Below are 22,136 nucleotides of genomic sequence, written 5' to 3'. Positions count from 1 at the left end.
CGGACGCGCCGCGGGTACGCGCATGCGCAACGATGGAGCCCCCATCTCCCCCCCAAACACCCAACAAAGGCAGAGGGCGATACCAGCAATGTGCATAGCGATCGTGGATAGATTTTATTGTTTGAGCCCCCTCCCACCCCCCGTCTTTTTTGTTTTATTAACCCATCCTATCGTTATAATACAAAATATACAGACTGGAGATGCCAAGCGGGATGTGGGTCACCATGCCCTGGGGCGGGGGTCACGCCATGCCAATGCATAGTGAGGGAGGGGGGGGGGACGGGAGGGGATGGGGTTGGGGTACTTGGATGGGGTACCTGGATGGGGCACTTGGTTGGGGTATTTGGATGGGGTATTTGGATGGGGTATTTGGATGGGTTATTTGGATGGGGTACTTGCTGTCCCGCCCAGGAGCAGGGCTGTGAGATGAACAGTGTGGTGGACAGAGCTAAAAAACACATCGCCTCTACGCAAGCCAGGCCTGGAGCGGACCCAGCAGGGTCTGCCCCAAAGCTGAGGTTCAGGGCCCTATGGGGGGTCTGACACCAGGGCTCAGCCTGGTGTGGGGCACAGCCTTGCTCGCCCGTTCCCCATCGATCCCAGCCACTGCTACCCCTCAGGACACAGCGGTGGGAGCAGCTGGGCCAATCTGCGGGATAGGACCTGAAGCCGGTGGGGCTAAGCAGGAGTTTGGTGTAGAGACATTAGGCCCCAGACAGGACTTGGAGGGATACGTAGGTGGGACAGGAGTGCACACCCAGCTCCAGGCAGCTGTTGTAACAGACAGGAGTGAGCCCAGCACCCTGAGTGAGCGAGGAGGGGGACACGTCCCCACATCAGGACACAAGAGGAAGCTGAGGTGCCTGCTGCGAGACTCTTAGTTCCTAGAAGTGTTGCTGGAGGGTTTGGGCTGGAGCCGGTGCTGGGGCTGCTGACGGGGACATGATGTGGGGGCACAGGGAAGCCCCTATGGCAGCCCAAGGCTGAGGCTTTCCCTTTAGGATCGGGTGTGTGAAGCCCACCCAGGCCAGATGCCCCGTGCCAGCTGTGCCCACACTCTGGTGGCACTTTTGTGGGGCCTCCCAAGGAAAGTGGGTCTGGCCTTGGGGGAAGGATACATCCAGGAGCCGACTGTGTCTCTGCATGGCAGCCGGCAGCAGGAAGGGCTGGAAGGAGAAGTGGAGAGAGGAGCAGGCTCTGAGCCTGGTGTCAGGAGAGCTCAGCTGGAGACAGCTAAATCACGTTGTCGAAGAGCTGCATGGACCGCATGATGTTCTCATCCTGCAGGGAGGAGGAGTGTTTGGGCACAGAGCAGCACTCTGGGCTGCTCCCCCAAACCTGGTATTACCCCATGGATAATCTCGTCCAGCTGCTCTGACACACAGGACAGGAGCTCCAAGGCTTACAAGGGCCATGCTGGGATGTGCTGTTCCCCACCCACACAGGGATGATGGCATAAACATGGCTCCCAGAGCAGAGCCCCAGCTATGCTGTGCTGAGCCCCATGGCTTTACCTTCTGGCAGGACTCCAGGAACTCCTCGATTGTCACCACACCATCTTTGTTTCGGTCCATTTTCTGTAGACAAGCACAGCATGGAGGGCATTGAAGGAATGGGGACAGCCCAGCACCCCCAGCCCAGGTTCTATGGTAGTCAGATGCAAAGCAGAGAGAGTAGCCATTGCCAAAGCCCTTACAGAGAGCACTTCTGGGCTTGAATCCCACCCTGTCCCAGGCAGGCTGCTCACTGGAGCCCTGATTTGTCCCCAGAACAGTGTTTCCTGCATGCAGGGTCCCCACAGATGCACCCAGCTCACCTGGAAGAAGTTCTCCACGTGCTCCCGGGGTGCTTCCTCCCGCATGGCCGGGTACGTGTACTTGCCCATCATGTCGTAGATAGATTTCATGATGTCCAGCATTTCCTGGAGGGAAGGCAGGGTTGCAATGTGGAGCAGCTCTGCCTCCATCTGGTTCCCATCACACATATGCTGTTCATTATACCCCCAAAGGACCCATGAGATCCTCAAGGAAATGCCCTGAGCCCTGCCCTCATCCCCACTGGGTGCAGACCTGCTTCAGCTTGGACCCCTCTCCCACCTCTTTGGTGATGCAGCCGTCTTTGTTCAGGTCGTAGAGATTGAAGGCCCAGTTCAGGCGGTCATCGATGGTGCCTCGCAGGATGATGGACAGCCCAGATACAAAGTCCTGCAAAGCAGGTGGTCACCTTTTGGAGTGATACCCCCACAGAAACGCCACGAGTCTTTTCCCTCAACCAGAAACTACAAAACTCTTTCTGTTGTTGATGCTTTTGCACTGTTTTTCCTACTAACAAAGTCCTTCAGCAGCTGCCCATGGCAGTCCCAGCCCATGGCACACATGGCAAAGCCTGTCCCACTCCTTGGCTCACCTCAAAGCTGACAGAGCCGTCATGGTCCGTGTCGAAGGCATTGAAAAGGAAGGTGGCATACGTGCTGGAGTCTGGAGGAGGCAAACAGTGAGAGAGAAGGCAGCCCCACATGGGGCACCAGGGGGGGGGACTCACACTCACCTCCTTGTGGGAAGAACTGCGAGTAGATCTGCTTGAAGTTTTCTTCATTAACGATGCCACTTGGGCACTCCTGCCAGGGCAAATGGAGGGGACACACCATTAGCATGGGGAATGGTGTGATGCTTGGGGCTCTCTGCCCTTAAATCCCAGGATTAGGGAACCCCCCCAAAGCTTCAAGGGAAACTGCATCCACACTGCTGCCATTTGTAGCCATTCAGAGTGTGACAACAGGATGCAAAAGCATCCCAAGGGGTGCATAGCTGTGGAGGAGTGAGAGCTACTCACGTTCTTGAAGCCCCGGTACAGGACCTGCAGCTCTTTGCGGGTGAACTTGGTCTGCTCCTGGAGCTGCTCCAGCCCCTCGGGGCGGTGGCAGACGGTGGAGAGCTCAAACTCATCCTCGACACTGTCTGCAAGGAAGTTGGGGGAAGAGAGGGCAGCTGAAGCCATGCTGTCCTGCCCAGCCCCGCAGTGCTGGGGGCAGGAGGTGTGCTTCACACTGCACACCTCCACTCAGGACAGCAGGTGTCTGGGGTGTCCTGCTCAGCTGGAGCCAGGTGTACTCCAGGAGGGAGCACAACCCTACCTGCTCTTCCCTGGCATGATCATCTGCCCCAGAGAGCTGAGATCCTGGATGCCTGAAGGTCTGTGCTGTGCTGGGGTTTGTCTCTAGCAGAAGATCTTCTTGACCCGAATTCCAAACACCCCCTCCAGCCTTGTCTATCCCCCATTCTGCCTGCTGTGCCCCATCTTCAGCTATGGTTTCTCCCCATTCCTACAGCAACCAGGGCCGCCACTACAACCCTGAGAGGCCCTGGATCCCCAGACTCTGACCCCTCATACTCACCTCTTCCCTTGGGGGGGGGATCAGCTTATGCTGATTATTTCCATTTGTGGTCTCCCTAAGGGCAAAGCATAACCCAGGGCAGGCTGGGGGGGCTCTATCACTACTCATCTCTCTCCCTCCCTTTTACATCTCCAACACAAAGCTTCCAGCAGCATCCTCCAGCCCTTCAAATGGCACCGAGGGGGTGGCCCCACTGCCCCCAGCCAGGTCCAGCCGCCATCGTGCATCCCATCGGAGCCTCTCCAATGTGCTGGAGGGGGTAAAACACACCGGGAGCAGGCTAGAAGGGAGGTGGGTGTAGAGCCCATCGGATCAGACCCTCAGGGGCAGGATTGATCCTGACCCTCCCCCCCCAACATTGCAGGGCAGGGGAGATAGCAGCCAGCAGCGCTGCTGGGGACACACACACACAAAGGCAAGAAGAAGCACTTGCTTTCGCTGAGCGAGGGGATGGATTTGGGCCGGCAGCAGGGCAGCAGTTTGAGGAATCGCTGCTTCAGCGCTTTTTTAGTTTGGCCCGGCGGGTTGCCTGGAAGAAAGAAGGAGTCACCGAGCAGAAGAAGAGTTAACTGAGCAGCAGGCCCCGGATACAGGGTGTTCGGCACAGAGTGAGCAGGACCAGCACATGCACATGGGGATGGAGCAGGGAGGCAAAGCCCAGCCCAGCTCTACTCAGCCTTTCTGCTCCATCCCAGGACAAACCCAGCCCAGTTGCTTCCCTCATTGGAAGGGAATGGTGGAAGGGTGACCCATGGCCAGCATCTCTGAACACTCAACAGAGCACAGTAGCATGCAGTGGAGCCCAGCAACCAAGGAGATGGCAGGGCTGGCCTCTGCCCTTTAGCCCCAAAGCCAAATGGGAAAGCCCTTCCACGTGGGGCTGTACAGGATGGAGCTCAGGATGGGACTGCATCCCCCATGGCACCACTTCCTACCGAGGGGCACAGGGCCAGGGTTGATCCTGCTGGCCCACAGGGCTGAATGCAAAGCATGCCCCCAGTTCAGCCATGCAGCCCCTCTGCTGCATGCATCCCCACCCCAGTGCAGCCAAGCCCAGGGCCCTGGGTGGGGACAGCCAGGAAGGGATAGGCACGGGGCCTTTGTCTCTTCCAGGGGTCCCCTGGCCACTGCCATCGCTTCCAGATCCCTCAGCTCTGCACCCCCTACCCCCCAAATCCTTAGATTTGGTCCCACTGTTGGCCATGACCCACCTCCCCCAACCTGGCACTGCCCCTTGCCCATGTACCTGCTCCCCCCTTTCCCAGGGCCCCACAGACTGCCCCAACTGGCAAACAGCACAGGGTGAGCAGCACAGGTGGGAAGGAGGAAGAGGAGAGGAATGCCATGCTGGGCTCCAGCCCCCAAAGGCAGGCAGGCCATAGGACAAAAGGTGCAAAGTCCCTTTGAAGGCACACCAATGGGTGGCCCCATTGCTTTCAAGTGGTGGAGAATAGTCCTAAGTTGCTGTTGCCACCCGGGTGGGATGTCACACAAAGCCACTCAGAGAAGGCAAGCTTGTGCCTAGGGAAATGCATCCTCAGCAGGGATGCTGCAAGCATGATTTTACTCAGTTATCTTACTGGGCTGCTGTTTGCATCGGGACATGGCACCTTCCAGCCTGCCCAGGATGCTCTGCACCCAGCCCCAGCCCCAACAGCACCATGCTGTGGGACCAGACTAAGAGCAGGAGCAGTCCTGGGGACAGGGACAGGGCAGGCAGTAACACAGCACTGGCAGTGGGACCACAGGAGGAATGGGGCAGGGGGAACCACCAAGCCAGAGAGATGCAACAGAGAATAAACTGTGGTTGGACTCACAGGGGCAGCAGGTATAGGCACGTGCAGTAGGTCAGGTCGGGTGCAAGTTACACTTTAGTTTGTTATAAAGGAGGAAAAAGAAAAGAAAAAAAAAAATAACACAGGCGTTTTCTTAAGGAGGAAACCGAACAGGGCGCGATTCGAGGGGACCCAGGGTGGAAGGGAGGGGGTTCGGCACATGCAGCTTAACAACAGGAGAGGGAGACCAGGGTTGGCACTTTGCTGTCCTGGCTTTGGCACCCCTGAGGGCTCTGCTGAGGATGGCATTTATCCCCATGTCTCCAGCATCCACCCTGGTTGTGATAGGGTCAAAAAGAAGCTCAAGGGCATCCTCACGCACAAGCAGCCCCTGGGCACAGTTCCCTGCTCCCCTCCCACTGCTCTGCCACCATTTGCCTCGCTTTTATCCGCATGCCCTCTGTCACATTCCCCATCCTGCCCAGTGGGATGCAACTTGCAACCCCTTCATCTCGCAGCATCCTCAGTGCTGGCTGCAATGGATACAGAGGGAAATTCACAAACCCAAAGCACACTGCACAGTCTGCCAGCAGCCTTCATCCCAGACAGGATGCTGGCAGCACAAACCAAGACAGCAGCCAAAGGGGATGAGCAGCAACGTTGTGCCTCTCTGCACTCCCACCTGTCCAGACGTAAGCAACAGGTCCTGCATCCCCTGCCCCAGCTTATTTTGGGTCCAGACCCAGATATTCTCCCCACCCTCATGCTCCCAGCCATCCCAGCTTTCAATAATCCAACACCCCACATCCCAGCAACTCAGATATCCCCCCTCCAGCATCCCTGATACCCCTATATCCCAGTGCCTCTCCCCACCCTAGTATTGTAACTGTCCCCAATAACTCACCCCAGAACTCAGACCCCTCACTTCCCCAGCTCCTTACACCCTGGTGTCCTCAGACACCCTCATGCCCCCCAAAAACATTCTCCTCAGCATCCCAAGTGCTCACACATACTGCAGCTCACACATACTGCACACACTGCCCCGGGACAGGAGGCAGAGACCAACTTTTACACTGCATCCTCACCACATTGCAACCCTACTCCACCACTTCCTCACCCCACCACAACTCCACCCCATTGCAGCCCCATCACAGTTTTGGTCCCACCTCCTCCAGCCAGGTTAATGATGCCCAGGACATGGAGCAGCTTGAAGCTGGAGCAGAGCAGCAGGATAACGCCCACTGTTGGCAGCTCCTGCAGATCCCAGAGTGCAGCAGGGACTGACATCCCCGAGCTGCAGTGCCTAACCCAGCAAGGCAGGAGAGAGGAGAGAGTGGGATGCAGTAGTTCAGGGTCCCCTCATTGGACACATTGGTGACAAGAGGCAAGAGCCCAGCTGGAGGGAGTTGGGAGGGAAGCAATGTGAGAAGTGATTAATGTGAGGCCTGAGGGAGAAGAGATTCAACAAGCTAATTATGTCTGGCTGGGCTGAGAGGGATGTGACATCATGCCAAGTCAGAGGGGTGCACACCACAGTCCTTGGGGCCGGTCAGTGCCGGGAGTTAGAGGCAATGGGGTCAGGATGCAAAGCCACATCCTGCCCTCTGCCTCCTCCTCACCCTGCAGGGATGCTCACCCCACTAGGAGGTGCCTCCCAGCCCCACATCCCAGGCAGCACCCACTTAGCACACCCCAGGAGCTCACCAAGATGATCCCTTCCACCCACCCCACAGATGGGACCTGGCACTCATTATCCCATCACTCACAGTCTGCAGCTCTATCTCATCCTCATCCATGGCTCGGTTACGTGGGCGGCTCTCCTGGCTCTCTGTCTGCCTGCCCAGCCCTGCTCCCAGCCAGAGCCAATTGCTCCTCAATTAATTATTGATACTGCATTTCAGCTGCCAAAACCAACAGTGCTTTTCTTCTCCTGCCCCCTCCTGAGGTCTTGGCAGGGGTTGGGGATGGGCACAGCTCAGGTGGTGGCACAGGGCGCAGTGGGGTGACAGCTCTTGGCAGTGATCAACTGGCTGGAAAATGACACCAGGTCCAGAGTCACCCCTGGGATGACACCAGCACGGCCACATAGATGGGGCAGGGGGACTGTCTATGGTTCCAGCACCACATGTGGGGGAAGTGCAGCCACTGCAGTGGCTCTGGAGTGCTGTCCATTAGCAGACCCAAACCATTAGTGTATGGTTTCAGGCTCTTTGCAGTCCATGGATTGTCACTGGGTGCAGCTGGTAAACAACAGGCAGGCAGGGCTTTAGACACTTCCCCATCCTCTGCACCACCTGGGGCTGTCTCCAGTAAACAAAGCATCCTACCTGCCACCTCCAGAGCCCATGGGGTGACAAAGCCACCAGGAGACACATGCAGCACTCAGGGCTTAGTACCAGGACCCAGCCCCTCCAGCCAGGTGTTTCCCTCTCCTCCACTCACCCCTATGGGGATGGGAGCTGATCCAGGGCACCTGGTCCCACTCCTGTCTCTACAGTTGGGGCAAATCCCTGTACTCCCCAGTGTCCCCAGCCAAGGGGACACACAGGTACCAGTGTGGTGACATGGATAGAGAGGAATAGCCCATCCAAATTTCATGGTGATACCATGAGATCAAGGACTACATGGGGATGCTGTTGTTCCTCTGAATGGGTGGGCGCAGGACCCCCATTCCCACCTTCTGCATAGTCTCTTGCTGGGGACAAGAACTGTGCCCCTGGGGACAGAGCTCAGACAAGGACTGGTTCCTGCTGTGCCCTGTGTCTTCCAGTGGCTGGCTCCCTTCTGCTTCCCCCTCCGCACTGCAGCCTGGAGCCAGCACACTGCAGTGCCAGTGACTTCAGTACAAGGCTTAGGGCAACAAAAGCAGAGAGATGGGGGGTGAAGCCAGGGTCTGATTCAGCCCTAGGACACACTAGAGCTGTGGTCCAGGCAAAGTGCCCGTCACCCTCTGATGGTGCACCCATAGCATCTTTTGGGTGGGGGGGCTGCATGCTGCCATCCCCTGCTCCCAGAGCACCCCAGAGCCCCCAGCACACCCCAATCTCACACAGACACCCCACCATCACGGTGCCACACTGGGGTCCCATCCTCTCCCCACATCCCTGGCCACCAGGACTGTACATGGAGCAGGCAGGACACCCTATCCCCATGCTCACCCCTACCAGCTGCAGACAGACACCACAGTCCCAGCACCCCAAAAACATCCTTGGGAGCAGCTCTGGGGCTCCCTACATGGCTGTGACCCTGCTGAGGTGGGAACCCACCAGATGGCCTCCTCCCACTCCAGTTACCTTCCAAGGACACGGGCTTGAAGAGGCCGAACTGCTCCAGCACCTTGACGAAGAGGACCAAGACCACCAGCACCGCAACCATCTCCAGGCCCTCCAGATTCATGGTGGGGGCGTCTCATGGCCCCTCACTCACCTTGAGCCCTCTCACCCTGATGCCACAGCCGCTGGGCTATGCAACCCCAAGGGCCCCTGATGTCCCCAAGGATGTCGGCTGTCCCCCTGCTATTTGGGGCCACGTGAGAGTGAGGGGTCAGCGTAGGGCTGTCACAGGAGCCAGCAGCCAACAGCCCCCAGCAAAGAAAGGCTGTGCCTCCGAGTAAGAGCAGAGCAAGGCCACGCGGGGGGGTGGCGGGACATGGTGGGGGCAGGATGCATGCCCTCCCATTCCAATGACACAACTACCATCGATTTGCTTAATGCAGTTGCTAAGGAAACAGGCCACAGATTATTAAAAGGCACTTGGCTCCCAGAGGGGGACACGATAGGGACAGGACACTGGGCACTCTCAACACATCCAGGGCGTGGATGACTCAGACTTGTCCTCTGCACCCTATATACATACCCACCCTACAGGGTCCCACCTGGCTCAGAACCCCAAGGCATGCCTAAAGTTCCCCATAACCCAATGGATGCAGTCTGGAACCATGGCTGTGTGTCACCAGGGCCACAGAGCTGGTCCAGCTGCTGAACTGTGGGACCAGCATCCTTAAAGCACAGGGTGCTGGGGGTGTACCCCAAACAGGGATCCCAGGGGACCCAGCCAAGGTCAGGCAGCAGTAGGCATGCAGTCACCTCCAGCACGCAGCCTGCTCAGCCGCCAGGGCTATATTTGGGTCCATGCATTTTTTACAGCATCCCAGCCCTTGTGCCAAGGGTGTCCTGGTCCCACGTGGGGGGGTAGAGTGAGAGCACTACCAGCATCAGTGCAGGGAACAGAGCTGCCCCCCATGCTGCAGGACCAGGTGGGGGTGGTAATGCTCAGGATACAGAGCAGCCCCTGCCCAGATGTTGGGTCCCTGCTGATGGGCCAGGACATAAAGCCCATGGGGGAAACACGTCACTGCGGGAAGACAGCACCTGCTGGAGGAAGGGGCTGGTGAAGGTGCTGATGGCTCCCAGTGGGGCAACCCCACACCAAACCCCCAGGCCCCATTCCAAGCTGCAGGTTTGTCCCCTGGCAGGTGGCCTAGTGTCTGTTGGCATCACGGGAGGGACACCTGGTGGCCCTGTGCTCAGCATCTCCTCCAGCTCCAGGGCTGCCAGCAGAAGATGCCAGAAAGGCATCAAGAGCAGCTCTGGCAGGGTTATGGAAACTCTCCCTGGGGAAGCATCCATTGGGCTGGAAGTTTGCAGGGGTGTTTCCTTTTCTTGGAAAGCAGTGAGTTTCCAGACACTGAGGCTGGAAACAATGGGGCTGGATCTCAACATTACCCCCGCCCCAAGTGACTCCTTTGGGGACGAGGTGACACCAGCCTGTTGCACTCTCAAAGGAAGTTTCCCCCAAAGCCAACTGCTCTTGCTGAGCCCATCCTCTCCCCCATCTGGCTGCTCCCACAGCTGACAGCTGTCCCATGAGCTACCAGACTATTTCAGCAACCTAATTCTGCCCAAAAACAACCCAGGCACCCCCAGAGGGGCCCCTCCAGCTAAAACATGTCCCAGCAAGAAGGGCTGGCTCTCTGCAATGCTCCTCCAGCTGCAGCAGCCCTCAGGATGGAAGGGATGTTTGGGATGACCCACAGAGCCAGACCCGCAGCCTGCAAGGGGTGTGAGGGAGATCCAGAGCCCATACAGCCCAACAGAAATGGGGCAGAGCCCACTGAGAAGCATCACTGAATCATATGGCCAAATTGCAGTAAGAGCCAGCAGGCCCTGTGCAGGCAGAAGTTACATGGGGGGATGGAGAAATACATGCCCTGGGCTCTGCGTGGCCCTGGACACAATGACGGTCGGAGCTGCTCCAAGGTGCTGGAGGAAGTAAAACAGCTTGCGAGGGACCAAGAGCCCTAAAACGCTGTCTGAGACATCTCCACTGGGCACCACAACAGCTGCTCTGGGGGCAGAATAGGAAATACTGGGATTGTGCTGGTTCCTGTAACAGGCACCGCTGCGGCTGACACCACTGCCCCAGCACAGCAGCACCAGGAGGAGCAGATGGGGAGACCCAGGGAGAGCGAGGTGCCCAGTGAGATGTCCCCAGGCACCCAGTGCCTAGATCACCCCACCACACAGCCTGCAGACAGGATGGCATCGCTTTGTCCCCCCACATCCCCAGCCCCATACCTTCAATGCCGCTGATGATTTTGAAGCAGCGGGTGGTGAACCAATAGGAGATGAGGAGGAGGATGGCAATCAGGGAGGCATAGAGCAGGCTGTCGTTGTGCAGGGATGTCCTCTCCATGGCTCCATCCCCAAACCAACCCCACCGCTATCTGGGGCAGCCCTGCCCCAGCAGCCCCACCACGGAGCCGGCCACGGCGGGCAGGGAGGTGGGAGCCAGGCGGGCGGGCAGGTAATTGGGAGCGGCGTGTGAGAGCCAGGCTCCCAAACCAATTACCTTAATTGTGCTCAGGCAGCACATGGCAAACAGTTAAAAATAACCCTGCTGGCCCCGGGGGAGCCTGGCACCATCAGGCAGAACACAGAGCAGGGGGCTGAGCATGGGTACGGCTTGCTACACGTGTGGCCATCTCCATGTGTAGCATCACCTTCAGGCTGCTCTGAGTCTGCCAGCTCCCAGTGACCCCAGCTGCATAGGCCAAGGCAGGGCTCAGGTCCTGGGTGATGGGAGATGGCCATCCAGTGTGGGGCAAGGAGCACAGGGTGCAGGGCTGCAGCAGGCTCTGGCTGTGCTCTAGGATACGCCATGGGGCCAGCTGGGTGCACAGCTGATGACATCTGCCCAAGGTGCTGCTGAGTCCCCTGGGGCACAGCCTGATGGATAGGAGCCTCTCCTTTTTTGTTGTTTTTTTTTTTTTTTTTTTGGTTCTTGGGGCCATCATCCATTAGGGAGTGTTAAATTTAGGTTACAGCTGATCCCTTATTACCTCGCTGCTAATCAGAGCGCGAGCAGATTATTAATAAGCACATTAAAATATTGGCGAAATGCTATTTTTGGGGAGGTGAAGTCACAGTTTTAATCTGGTTAATTGATTGAGTCATTTCTCTTTTCCCTCCACTGCTGACCTGTCCTTGGTGAGCTCCCCAGGGCACCCACCCCAAAGAGTGCCCACCCAGGGGTCCCTGTGCCTGGGCATGTCATGCTCCTTGCAGTGAGATCCTTACACTGTGCAGAGGGGCTTGTTGCTCAAAATGGGGCTGATGAGGGCATAGAAGCTGCAGGACACTGCAACCATGTGCCACACGGACCAAAGCAGCTGCTGGGGAGGAAGGGATGATAAGAGGGGCAGAAGCTGTGCCAATCCCATATCCCAGACCCAAGCCTTCAGGATGCAGAGACATGCCCAGCTTTGTTTGCCATCACTTTGGTTGTTTCCCAGCACAGAAGGATCCCGAACACCACAGCCACCCCACATGGTCAAAGAAACCCTGGGGCTGCTTGGTACCACTTGCATGGGACACCTGCTATAGACCAGCCCAGCAGGGCAGCAGAATGAGGACATCCTCGTAGGCTGTGGGACCATGAGGTCTGCTCCCTATCCTGCCCCGCCACCTGCAGTTCTGCCCTCACACCCCACTCAGCTGACTCATCCTCTGCCCCGTGAAGCTGATGGAGATATGGATGTGCCCAGTTGTGCCCAAGGGTGACAAAGGGCTCATGCAGAGCTCCATTGCCACAGTAGCCCCCCGGGCTGGGAAGTGGTGGGGAGCACTTCCCGCATTGTGGGGCATGTGGCCACATGGACAAGGGGTGGCACGGTTTGTTGGGGTCACACTGCTTCTTTGTCCTCACAGCCATGCCGTTGGCCCCAAGGCTGCACAGAGGGTACCCCCACATTCCCTGTGCCCCACATGAGGAGGCAACAGAGCCCAGTATGGTTTTCCAGGCAGGCTGGGTCCCGGTGAAGGCGGCGCTTTGGCAGCCCGCAGTGAGTGCCAGCCCCACTGCAAGCAGTGACGTGGCGGTCCTGTCCCAGCAAGGCTTCTCCACATCCTAGTGTGGCAAATTCCTCCCCACACTGCCTGGCTCCCCGGCATATATCTCTGTGCCATGCTGGGGACGGCCACCACCCCATGGCCCGCAGCAGTCAGGAGGTGGCTGCTGGCTCTATCCAGACCTGGGGTGGGAAGGGAATCTCTGCCCTATGAGCATCTTCAGCCCCACCTCATACACAACCCTTCTTCCCTGGATCTCTAAGCGCCGCTCAGCATCCCTGCCCCAGATAACTCCACAGACACCACCACACAGAGACCCCCCCACCCAGCACAGCCTCACACCCCCAGGGCAGCACCTACCTTGCGAGAGGGTCCCAGTGACAAACTGGTAGAAGAAGCGGATCACCCGGCCCAGCTGCCTCTTGCAGCGCTGCTGGCAGTGGCTCATGGCTCCAGCTCGCAGCACCGGGGAAGGACCCTGCCACAAAGCCGGCACCAAGCCCCCAGCTCCCTTGAGTGGTGCCCAGGGCAGGACGGAGCTTTCCTCTCCTGCAGCAAACCTGCGGGCATCGGCGGCAGGAAAAGCCCTATGGAGAGGGCAGTGCAGCGCAGCAGCCTCCAGGCCCTGCTCGCAGGCAGGCAGGCGGGAAGTTTGGCGCTGGGATGATCCCGGGAGGAGCGGCTGTGAGCCGAGCTGCCACCTCTCCCCAGGCTTAGGGGGACCGAAGCTCACCACTCGCCGCAGGTCACTCAGTGAGATGCCCAGCTGAGCCCCCCGTGCTGTGCCAGCCCGCTGCCCGCCCCGTGCAGTGGAGCACAGAGTGATGCCGAGGAGTGCTGGGGGTCAGGAAGCCCGGTGATGCCAGCTCACCAGGACAGCCGGGTGGATGCAGAGCCCTGGGTTGCCCCTGGCTGCCGGTCCGCCCCTTGGCACCAGCTTGACCCGGCACTTCACGCCCCGCTTCGCCGGGAGCCAGAGGCAGGTTGGTATGGCAACCCTCAGACTCCACAGGTCCCGCTGACCAATGAGGCACTGCTGCATCCCAGGGCTGCCTCTCTCCAAGAGCAGGGATGCACGCTCCTTCCTGAAGGGAGCTGACACGGAGAGCACTGTGCATCCTCCAGTCCTGCTATCCAGTGCTGGGAAGCACCCCGCGTCTCCCAGCATCAAGCACCCGGTGCTGCGAGCATCCTGTATCCCCAGGTACCAGCTGTCCGACACCACGAGCATCCTGCATCTCCCAGCATCCATCACCCAGCTCCATGAGCATCCTGCATCCCAGGTACCAGCTGTCCGACACCACGAGCATCCTGCATCCCTGGGTAGCAGCCATCCAGTGCTGTGAGCATCCTGCATCCCTGGGTATCACCTCCGTACAGAGGAGGGGATGAAGCTGATGGGTGTAAGGATGGGAGGAAGAGGAGCTGGGCTCCTGGACCGCTCTGACTCAGAGCCGCTGTCTCAGCTCAGCCTGGCAGTGAGCTGCTGATGTGTCAGAGCCAGGACGAGTCAGGCGTGTGGCGGCAGTGGGATTTCCCAGCTCCCAGAGCCAGACAGAGATGCAGACTGGCAATCACCTCCCTTCCTGAGTCCCATTTTCCCAGCTGCAATTCCTTCTTCACATCACATCTACCCCACACGCCAGCGGGATCTCAGCTCCGCATCCATCCAGGCTCTATTATCTCATAAGCTTCATCTCTTATTAATGGGGGAGGAAGTGAAGAAAAAGAGACCTGATGGAAATGATGGCTCTGGCTCCCCTGGGGATGGGAAAGGATGTGTGGGCGTGTTCCAGCCAGGCACTGTCAGACCGCCCAGCGCCCTCAAATGTCCCCAGTGGGAGACACAGAAGGAGCTGAGCCCCCAGGGACTGATAGGGGATAATGTCAACCCTACTCCCCAAAATTAGGGCTATGCCCTCCAAACCAGGCCCTCCTGCTTGTTAATGCCAGTGATGTACCTGTGAGAGGGGCAGCCCCCAGCAGAGCCCCTTCCACCTCATCCATCCACACTGCTTGGTTCTCCTGGGCATCCCATCCCGGTGACGCAGTGGCTGGCACACACATCAGCAGGGGCCAGAAAGCAGCACTCAGAAACCACCCAGCACCACAATGCCATCGGTGGGACTCCCCCGTGGGGCACCAGGGAACGTCACACCATGCAGCAAGGAAGCAGCTGCAGGGACTGAATGCAACACCCCGACCGAACCTACCCCTACGGACCTGAGAGCTGCCAGGTCCCCTCCCACCACCACTGCACGGGGACGGGTCGGGGGCTACCCGGGAGCCCCTCTCCCGGCTCACACCCGAAATACAGCCACGGAGCCTGAGGGGCAGCAGAGAGGTGACGAACAGCCACAGGAGGGTGCCAGAGCCCACACGACAGCAGTGAGAGCGGCAGACCCAACCCCACAGCAGCGCCCCACCGCTCGGAGTGAGTCCCCACCTGGCCCCAAAGCCGCTCCACTGCGGGGCCGGCCGGAGATGCCAGCAGCACATCACTGCAGCCCTGGCCAGGCAAGCAGAGTTCCGCAGAAATAGAAATGCAGCTGCAAAACGGGGACGCTCATCCCCTCCTGACACAGGGTTTCCTGCTGGACGTTTATCACCGAGGTCCTGACTCCAGTGACACCTGCATTGTGCCGAGCCCTGCACAGTGCCAAGTGCCGAGCCGTGCCAACGTGCCGCTGCTGCTGCCTGACGCTAAAAGGAGCCCCTGCGCAGCTCAGCAGCGGCACAGCCACGGGGAGGTGAGCTGGGGACATGGCTCATCAGACGGCTGTTGGCACAGGGGACAGCAGGGGACACGTACAGGTGTGTCGGAGCATGAATGTGGGCAAGGCTATGGGTGCGAAGATGCGTGGGGATGGTGAAAGCCTCTCACGGGCATCGTGCTCCTCTGCCTGAAGGGGCAGGGGCAGCACTGCCAGGAAGGGGACAGCAAGGATCACCCCAAGATGGGGACAGGGGACATGGAAGTGATGACTTGAGCCCTGCGAGCCCCTGGTCCCCAGCAGCATTGTGCTGCCATCAGTGTGGCCAGCCTTGCTGCCAGCCTGGGCACCCGCAGCCTCCAGGGCCAGGAGAAGTGCCAAAAAGATGATGCGGGAGAAAATAAATAAGGCAGCTAATGAGGTAATTTGCATAGCTATTAGCAGGCAGGATTCGCAGCGGATCTGACTTGGGATGCGCCGTCACAGTGAAGCCCCAGCCCTGAGGGCTCTGCGGGTTCTTGGAGAGAAAAGTGCACAGCACAGCCACTGCGTGGGGCCACCAATAGTGCTCAGTGCCCGCCTTGGGGCTGGGGATGCCATGGGGTGGGAGGAAGGCTCAGAGTGGGGCAGGCATCCCAATGCCCACAGGACACGGCTGCAATGTGCCATATCCCCAAGTCCCTGGCAACTGAGCTGCCTCCGCCCCGGCCTTCCAGCCTCCAGGTTACACCAAGGCACCAGCTCCTCCCAGGCTGTGTTTTTAAGTCAGTTCTGCTAAATATTTCAGGGATTTACACAGAAAAGCTCTCTGTGCTCAGCAGCACGTCAGCCCCATTGGCACCACGCGGGTGTGAATAATGCATGGCACTGGAGAGCAAGGGATGGGGTGGGCACATTCTGGGGGGCTGCACCCTGAGACCCTTGGGTCTGTAAGAGCACGGCTCACAGAGGGGCATCTCCTCTCCCCAGACTGGCAGCAGTCGGGTCAGCAGCCTTTTTGCTCCTCGGATGCCCACCAGCTGCATAGCACCAGGGAGGGCCGCTGGGAGGGCCACCAGCACCACCAGCAAGGCCTTCAGGAGGGCCACCAGCAAGGCCACCAAGTCACATGCTCAGCCATTGCCTCAAGCCCCATGGGGGCCCCCAGCACCTGCCTTTGTAAAGTGACATTTTGGGGACAGGAAAGCTATTTTGGGCTGTTTCAGGAGCTGTGCTACCATGTCTTTGTCTGTTCCACCGCAGTGGGAAGGGGCTCCCCAGGGGCCCCTTGGAGACCCATTTCTGACCTGGGAGGGGGGTCAGGGGCTCTCAGACCTGCAGAGCTGAGTCCCCAGGAGACTCCAATAGGAAGAGAATTCACCTGCAGTTACTCAGGGTGAGTGCAGCCTCCTGCAGCAAACCCTCAGAAATAAACACAAATTAATCAGAAATAATCAGGAATAAGGAAATATCAGCCCCACACCTGAGCTCACGGGAGGACGTTTGGGTCTAATTAGCAGCAGACCTGTACCACCACTGCCTGGGTTCTGGGGACGGCTCATCAGGGTTCCCATGGAGTGAGAGGTGGGTGATAATTAGGCAGGTCCACCCACAAACCCTGTGCTGTGCCAGCAGAGAAACACCAGTGAGCCCAAATGAGGCGCCCCCAGGCTCTGATGCACCACCCAGCACTATCCAGCCAACAAGGGGTTAACAGCCCCTCACTTCCCCACAGTTATTTAATTAAGCAGTGATAAAAGGGAAGCAGTATTATCAGGGTGCAGCAGCGGGCTGTAATTACGGCAGGGCGGGCTGGGAAAGCAAGCAGCACTAAGGGAAAGGCACTGCAGCTTGGGGTCATCCTGCCCCCTGGGCAGCCCCCCCTTAGGGTCTCTATGGGCTGCTCTCAGTATGAAGCACCGTCACCCCCATGTTTGGCACCTGTAGGGCTCAGCATCAGGTACCACCGCTTCCATTGATGGCACTTAGTGGGCCACTATGGGATGTTGCCATCCTCTGTGCAGCCTCCAGCCCTGGACATGTCCCTTTATGTCACTAAATGCTGCCCAACACGCTTAGGTCCCCCCTGTCTGATTGCAGCATCTTTACACCAGTGCCCGGCTGAGCACTGGGGCAGGAGGACAGCGGTGCTGGGCAGCAGCTGTGGGGGCAGCGAGGGCTGGATCCCATAGCAGTGCCTCAGCCATCACAGGGATGCTGCAGGCCCACGGCCCTGTACAGCCCCTTCTGGAACAGCAGACCCCGAGGCTGTGAAAGTCCCCACCATCACACCCTGCTGGGCTCCAAGAGATGGGGACAACCTGTTGGGGATGGAGAGCATCGCTGCCCGATCCCCTCCCGACCCCAGCGTGCGGGCTTGGCCCCAAGAGCAGCTCTCGCCTTCGTCCTCCGAGTTACACAACAAATGATTCCACGCGCATTAATGACTTTGCGGCAAAGGGGGAAGTGACATGAAGGATTCCTGGAGCCGGGAGTGAGTCAGGGCCGGGGAGGTGCTCAGGTCAGCACCTGTGCTGCTCAACCTGGAGGGACACCGAGGTGGGGGGAAAGAAGACCCCGAGGGATACGTCAGCGCCAGCAGGAGGGAGGCAGGGTTGGGGGATTACCGCCTCTAAACCCATTTGGGAGCTGTCTGTAAGCAATGCCGTTCTTTAAAACCCAATCTAGAAAGAAGCAATCATCCAGGCGGGCCGGGATTGGAGCCCTCCCCTGGCTCAGCCGCCCGATCCCGCTACATAGGGGAGGGATTCTGACCCCCGCCCCACGGCGGAACCCCATGGCGGGGCTCTGGGGCAGCAGCTCACCCGGGCACGGCGGAGATCCGTCCCGCTGGGGGCTCATTCATCTGCAGAGCGATTATTGCCCGGGGCGGGGATCCACGCCGGAGGCAGGAGAGCGATTTGCCGGCAGATGGATTTGTCATCTCCCGAGCACAGCAATTTGGCTTAAATGAAACCAAACCACTTCTCCTAATGAAAACACCACTAATGAGTCGAGCCAGCAAAGGAGGGGTAGCTCCGTTAATGGGGCCTTGGGGCTCCTGGCCCCCTGGTGCCCGACTTATAGGGCAAAAGCTGTGCCCCACACGGACCCGGCACAGCCCCATCATCCCAAACCAGAGATGCGATGCCCCAGGAGCAGACTCCCCACTCGTGCATCCTTAGGATCTGCGCACCTTGGCCAAAGTTGTGCCGAGCCATCAGTTATTCATTGGTGCCTGCAGAAATCCGACGGAGCAAACCAGCTCCGTGCCCAGCCATCCCGTGCCGCTATTCCCAGGTCCCCGACCTGCAGCACACCCCCTCCCCCACCCCGCCATCGCAGCCCCATCGCTTGGCCCTACAGAGCCACAAACAAGCCAGGACAGCAAAGGGCCGAGGCGAGGAGCAGACAGGAGGAGGGAGGCAGCAGACAGACGAGGCGGTCAGGCAACACTCCCATCCATCGCCCCGTGAAGGTGCAGCATCCGCCGAGGGTGGGTGCGTTGACACAGTGGGGCCCCCGGAGACCCCCCGCCCCAGTGGGAGCATTTCCACACCATTCCCCACCCCAAGGAGGGATTTCCCATGGGGGATTTGGGACAGCCCGGCTTCCAGCCCCGCCTCGCCACCGGGCAGGACAAGTGGAGCATAAGGAGTAGCAGCAGAGGTGGGAGAAGCTGAGGGTGGGCAGCAGGCTGGGACCTCTGGGCAGGGGCACTGGGGAGGGGGCTGTGAGACCCAGCGTGTCTGTGTGCTGGCATGTGGCAGGCAGGGAGCTGTACACAGCTGTGCTGTCGCTGTCCCCATCCCTGTGACGCACCCCAGAGCACAGCACGCAGCATCCTGCTCCGTCCTACAGCTGCGTGGCCCTATGCACTCACTGCTATTGGGGATCTCATCTTGTGGGGGGCTGCAAAAAGAGTTGTGGGGTCCCCATCTCGCCGCCGGGGGAGGCAGAAGGACCCCAAAGCTGTGCTGATGGTCTCTATAGCAGTTGTTCACCCCCTGCTAACACTGCGGCTGCCTTTGGGGCGGAGCAATGCCACGGGAGGGAGAAAGCAGGGGGAAAACAGCCACCCTAAAAGCAAATCCTCACCCCTAAGGGCAAATCCCACACCCCTAAAAGCAGCAGCTGAAGGGTCTGACCCACTGCAGGCAGCCTTATGTTGGTCCTATGCCAGTAACTGCTGGTCCCATTGGTGATGTGGGGCCAATGTCCCTGCTCCCCCTGAAACCCCCTGTGCTGTGGGGCCCCGTACCTCCATTCCTAAGGTCAGAGCTGCACTCGGGTCCTGCTTCTCCCATGCTGAGGGCCATGGCTCTGGACATGGGCTGCACTTACACTAATCGCCCATGTCATTAGTGGGCCAGAGGAATCATGTAATTTATGGACAGCTTTTATTTCTCTCTAGCGTCATCTCCCTGTCCCCAAAATGGACCCTTTTAATTTCCTGGTAGCGTTTCTCCCCTCTGCCCAGTGCTGCCCATGTCACACCAGCAGCCACGTGCAGCCCCCTCCTCTCTCAGGGGCTCACAGCCCTCCTGAGCTCACAGATCAGGTCCTCACCTCCCTGTTCCTCTTTTTGGCATAGGAGGGGTGATGGAGACCAACTAAGGGACGATCACTGGGGATGTGCCACCGCCTGATATCAGACAACCTCAGGTCACATCTCACATTGTGGATGTCCCCAGGCCGTGCTGCAGCAGGATGCTTATCCCCAGCTGAGCTACTGAATTGGGGGTGAGAGTCCCCTCGATGGGTCAGTGGACAGGAAGGCCAATCTGCCAGCAGGCTTTGCTACAACCCTGCGTTCCTGGGGGAGCTGGCAGGCAGTGGCCTTGCTGGGATATGGGCTGGCTGCTGCAGGGGCTCCCAGTGACCCCATCCCTGGGTTTGTGCTTGGAGGCAAAGCCTGGCCCTGAAAGGTCTCAGCCTTGGAGAGCCTGGGGTCTATTTTTAACCTCGCTTCGATTTAAATCCATATGGACGTGTTAAAGTTACCGGAGAAACCGAAAGTTGTGTGTGGGTTCCAAGTTCCTACACAGCTCAAAAATATCTCCCCGCAGCGTGGTGGTGCAGGCAGCCGGCAGGGCGTCCCTGTGTAGGGCTGCTTATGGGGTGGGGGGGTCCTGTCCTGCCCACCCCCTCAGAACTCCCTGTGGAACAGGTCTGTAGGAGCATCATGGGGCCTGGGGCTGCCCGTGTCCCACTGCATTGAATCCAGAGAGTCTCAGCTCCATCGCAGCCCCGGTAAGTGGGAGCCCCACTGCCCAGCTGCTGACATTCTAAGAAGGGATAGGATCTGGCCAGATCCACAGGGAGCACGTGAGGAAGGAGGGGGGCATGAGGTGCAATGGGGAGAAAATGGGGTGGGATTGGGAAGACGGGCAGTTCCCGGCTGGGGGGTGAGGATGGAGTGGGATGGCACAGGGTTGCGGATGGGGTACGTGTGGCTTCTCTGCACTACGGCCATCCCAACGCTGGGGTAGGGCTGCTGCGCCCCGGGGAGCACCCAGGGGAGGAGCTCCGGGTGCCGCTGGGGGACCCGGCTCCCGGGGGACCCCGCTGCAGGGGCTCTGTCGCGAAACCCCGCTGTCCCAAGCGGAGATGCGGGAGGCAGGTTTAAAGGTGTCCGACAGAGACTGAAGCACCCGAACGCCCGTGGGGAAGATGAGGGTTTTTTCCCCACGGGGCTGCCAACCTCCGCGGGGAGCGATGCCCCCCTGGGCTGGGGCTGCCACTCTGCTCCGGGGCTCCGCTGGCGAAGCGTGGCGGCGGGGGACGGGGCTCGGCTGGGGCTGGAAGCGGACCGGGGCCGGGGCCGGGGTGGGGGGGAGCGGCGATCCCGAGCGGCTGCTGCACCTTCCGCGGGGGCGGCACTCACCCGTCAGCTGGTCGTAGGAGCCGTCCAGGTCCCGGGAGTCGGACAGGCTCTCCTTCCTGCCTTTGCTCCGCATCTTCTCCGAGGCGGCGGCGGGGGGGGGGAACCGCGACGGGGCGCACGGGCTCCGCCGCCGGGCAGGGGGTGCCCGCGGCCGCCGCCTCCCCCCACCCCGCGCGGCTGCGGGAAGGGGGCAGCGGTGCCGGAGCTCGGCTCGGCTCTGCTCTCAGGAGCGCGCCGCCGCCGCTACCGCCGCCGCCGCCGCCGGGGCTGGGCACGGCCGCCCCCTCCCTCCCGTCCTTCCCCGCCTCCTCTCCCCGGAGCCGCCGGCCCGGCCCCGCCGCCGCGGGGAAACTGAGGCACGGGGAGGGAGGGCTGCGGGAGGAGCCGCTGCGCTGAGGGTATTCGGGAGACCCCGGGGTCGGGGACTGCGCGGGGACGGGGCAGTCGGGGGAGCGCAGTGCCCTGCACGCCGCTGTGGGCACCCCCAGCCCCTTCCTTGGGACCCCCAGTAGGGAAGGTGGAGCCCTGGGGGACTCACTGTCTGGTGGAGAAGCTGGACTGCAACTGGGCAGTGGGGCGTGCGCGGCCAACCAAATGCGAAGGCGCAGCGAGGGCGGCCCGAGCCCACCAGGACCCCCGCCGTCCCCATCCCCGGCACGATCTGTCCCAGGATCCGCCCCACACCGCAGCCCCACAGACGGAGCAAAACAGCAGCACGGGGACGGGCGGCCCCCAGGGGCACAGGGAGGGCGGCCCACGGCCCCACGGCCACACTCGGCTCCGCTGCTGCCCCCGGTTATCGGCCGCCCTCCGTGTCCGAAGCCGTTCGGGGCGCGCTGAGAGCTGCGAAGACCCCACGACACAGCGATGTCCTGCGCCACGAGCGCGGCCTGGCTGCGTCTGCCAGCGTGTGCCACCCTGCGTGTCCCGTTCCCTGCAGGGAGATGGAGGGCGCAGCATCCCGCCCCGATCCCCGCACCCATCGCGGCCCGTGGGGACCGCGGGGCAGAAAGGGAGCGCGGAGCAGCTCGGAGGGAG

The 22,136-nt window shown here is 60.0% G+C and overlaps 1 protein-coding gene across 4 annotated transcripts; it reads right to left on the bottom strand.

Annotated features, from left to right (window-relative positions):
- Positions 1 to 89: 89 nt before the first annotated feature.
- Positions 90 to 21,258, bottom strand: KCNIP2 (potassium voltage-gated channel interacting protein 2). 4 transcript variants are annotated; one of them, XM_015866965.2, is made up of 9 exons: positions 21,099 to 21,258; positions 3,828 to 3,923; positions 2,833 to 2,957; positions 2,548 to 2,617; positions 2,407 to 2,477; positions 2,097 to 2,204; positions 1,817 to 1,921; positions 1,515 to 1,577; positions 90 to 1,281 (listed from the first exon to the last, which is right to left on the bottom strand). In XM_015866965.2, exons 1-9 carry the CDS (start codon positions 21,169 to 21,171, stop codon positions 1,234 to 1,236), a joined length of 759 nt encoding a protein of 252 aa, XP_015722451.1. In that variant the 5' UTR covers positions 21,172 to 21,258; the 3' UTR covers positions 90 to 1,233. The 4 variants fall into 4 exon arrangements, with proteins under 4 accessions (XP_015722451.1, XP_015722455.1, XP_015722454.1 ...); XM_015866969.2 differs by lacking the exon at positions 3,828 to 3,923; XM_015866968.2 differs by lacking the exons at positions 3,828 to 3,923; positions 21,099 to 21,258 and adding an exon at positions 12,879 to 14,876.
- Positions 21,259 to 22,136: the final 878 nt, after the last annotated feature.

Source organism: Coturnix japonica, chromosome 6 (genome assembly GCF_001577835.2).
Source record: "Coturnix japonica isolate 7356 chromosome 6, Coturnix japonica 2.1, whole genome shotgun sequence".
NCBI lineage: Eukaryota > Metazoa > Chordata > Aves > Galliformes > Phasianidae > Coturnix > Coturnix japonica.
This window is presented reverse-complemented; position numbering and strand designations above follow the sequence as displayed.

Excerpts from the sequence above, each read along its gene's own strand:
- KCNIP2 (XM_015866965.2), bottom strand. The coding sequence starts at position 21,171 with ATGCGGAGCAAAGGCAGGAAGGAGAGCCTGTCCGACTCCCGGGACCTG. Across the intron at positions 2,958-3,827 it reads CATCCCCTCGCTCAGCGAAA|ACAGTGTCGAGGATGAGTTT; the intron begins GCAAGTGCTTCT and ends ACTTCCTTGCAG. Across the intron at positions 1,922-2,096 it reads ACGGCTGCATCACCAAAGAG|GAAATGCTGGACATCATGAA; the intron begins GTGGGAGAGGGG and ends CCTTCCCTCCAG.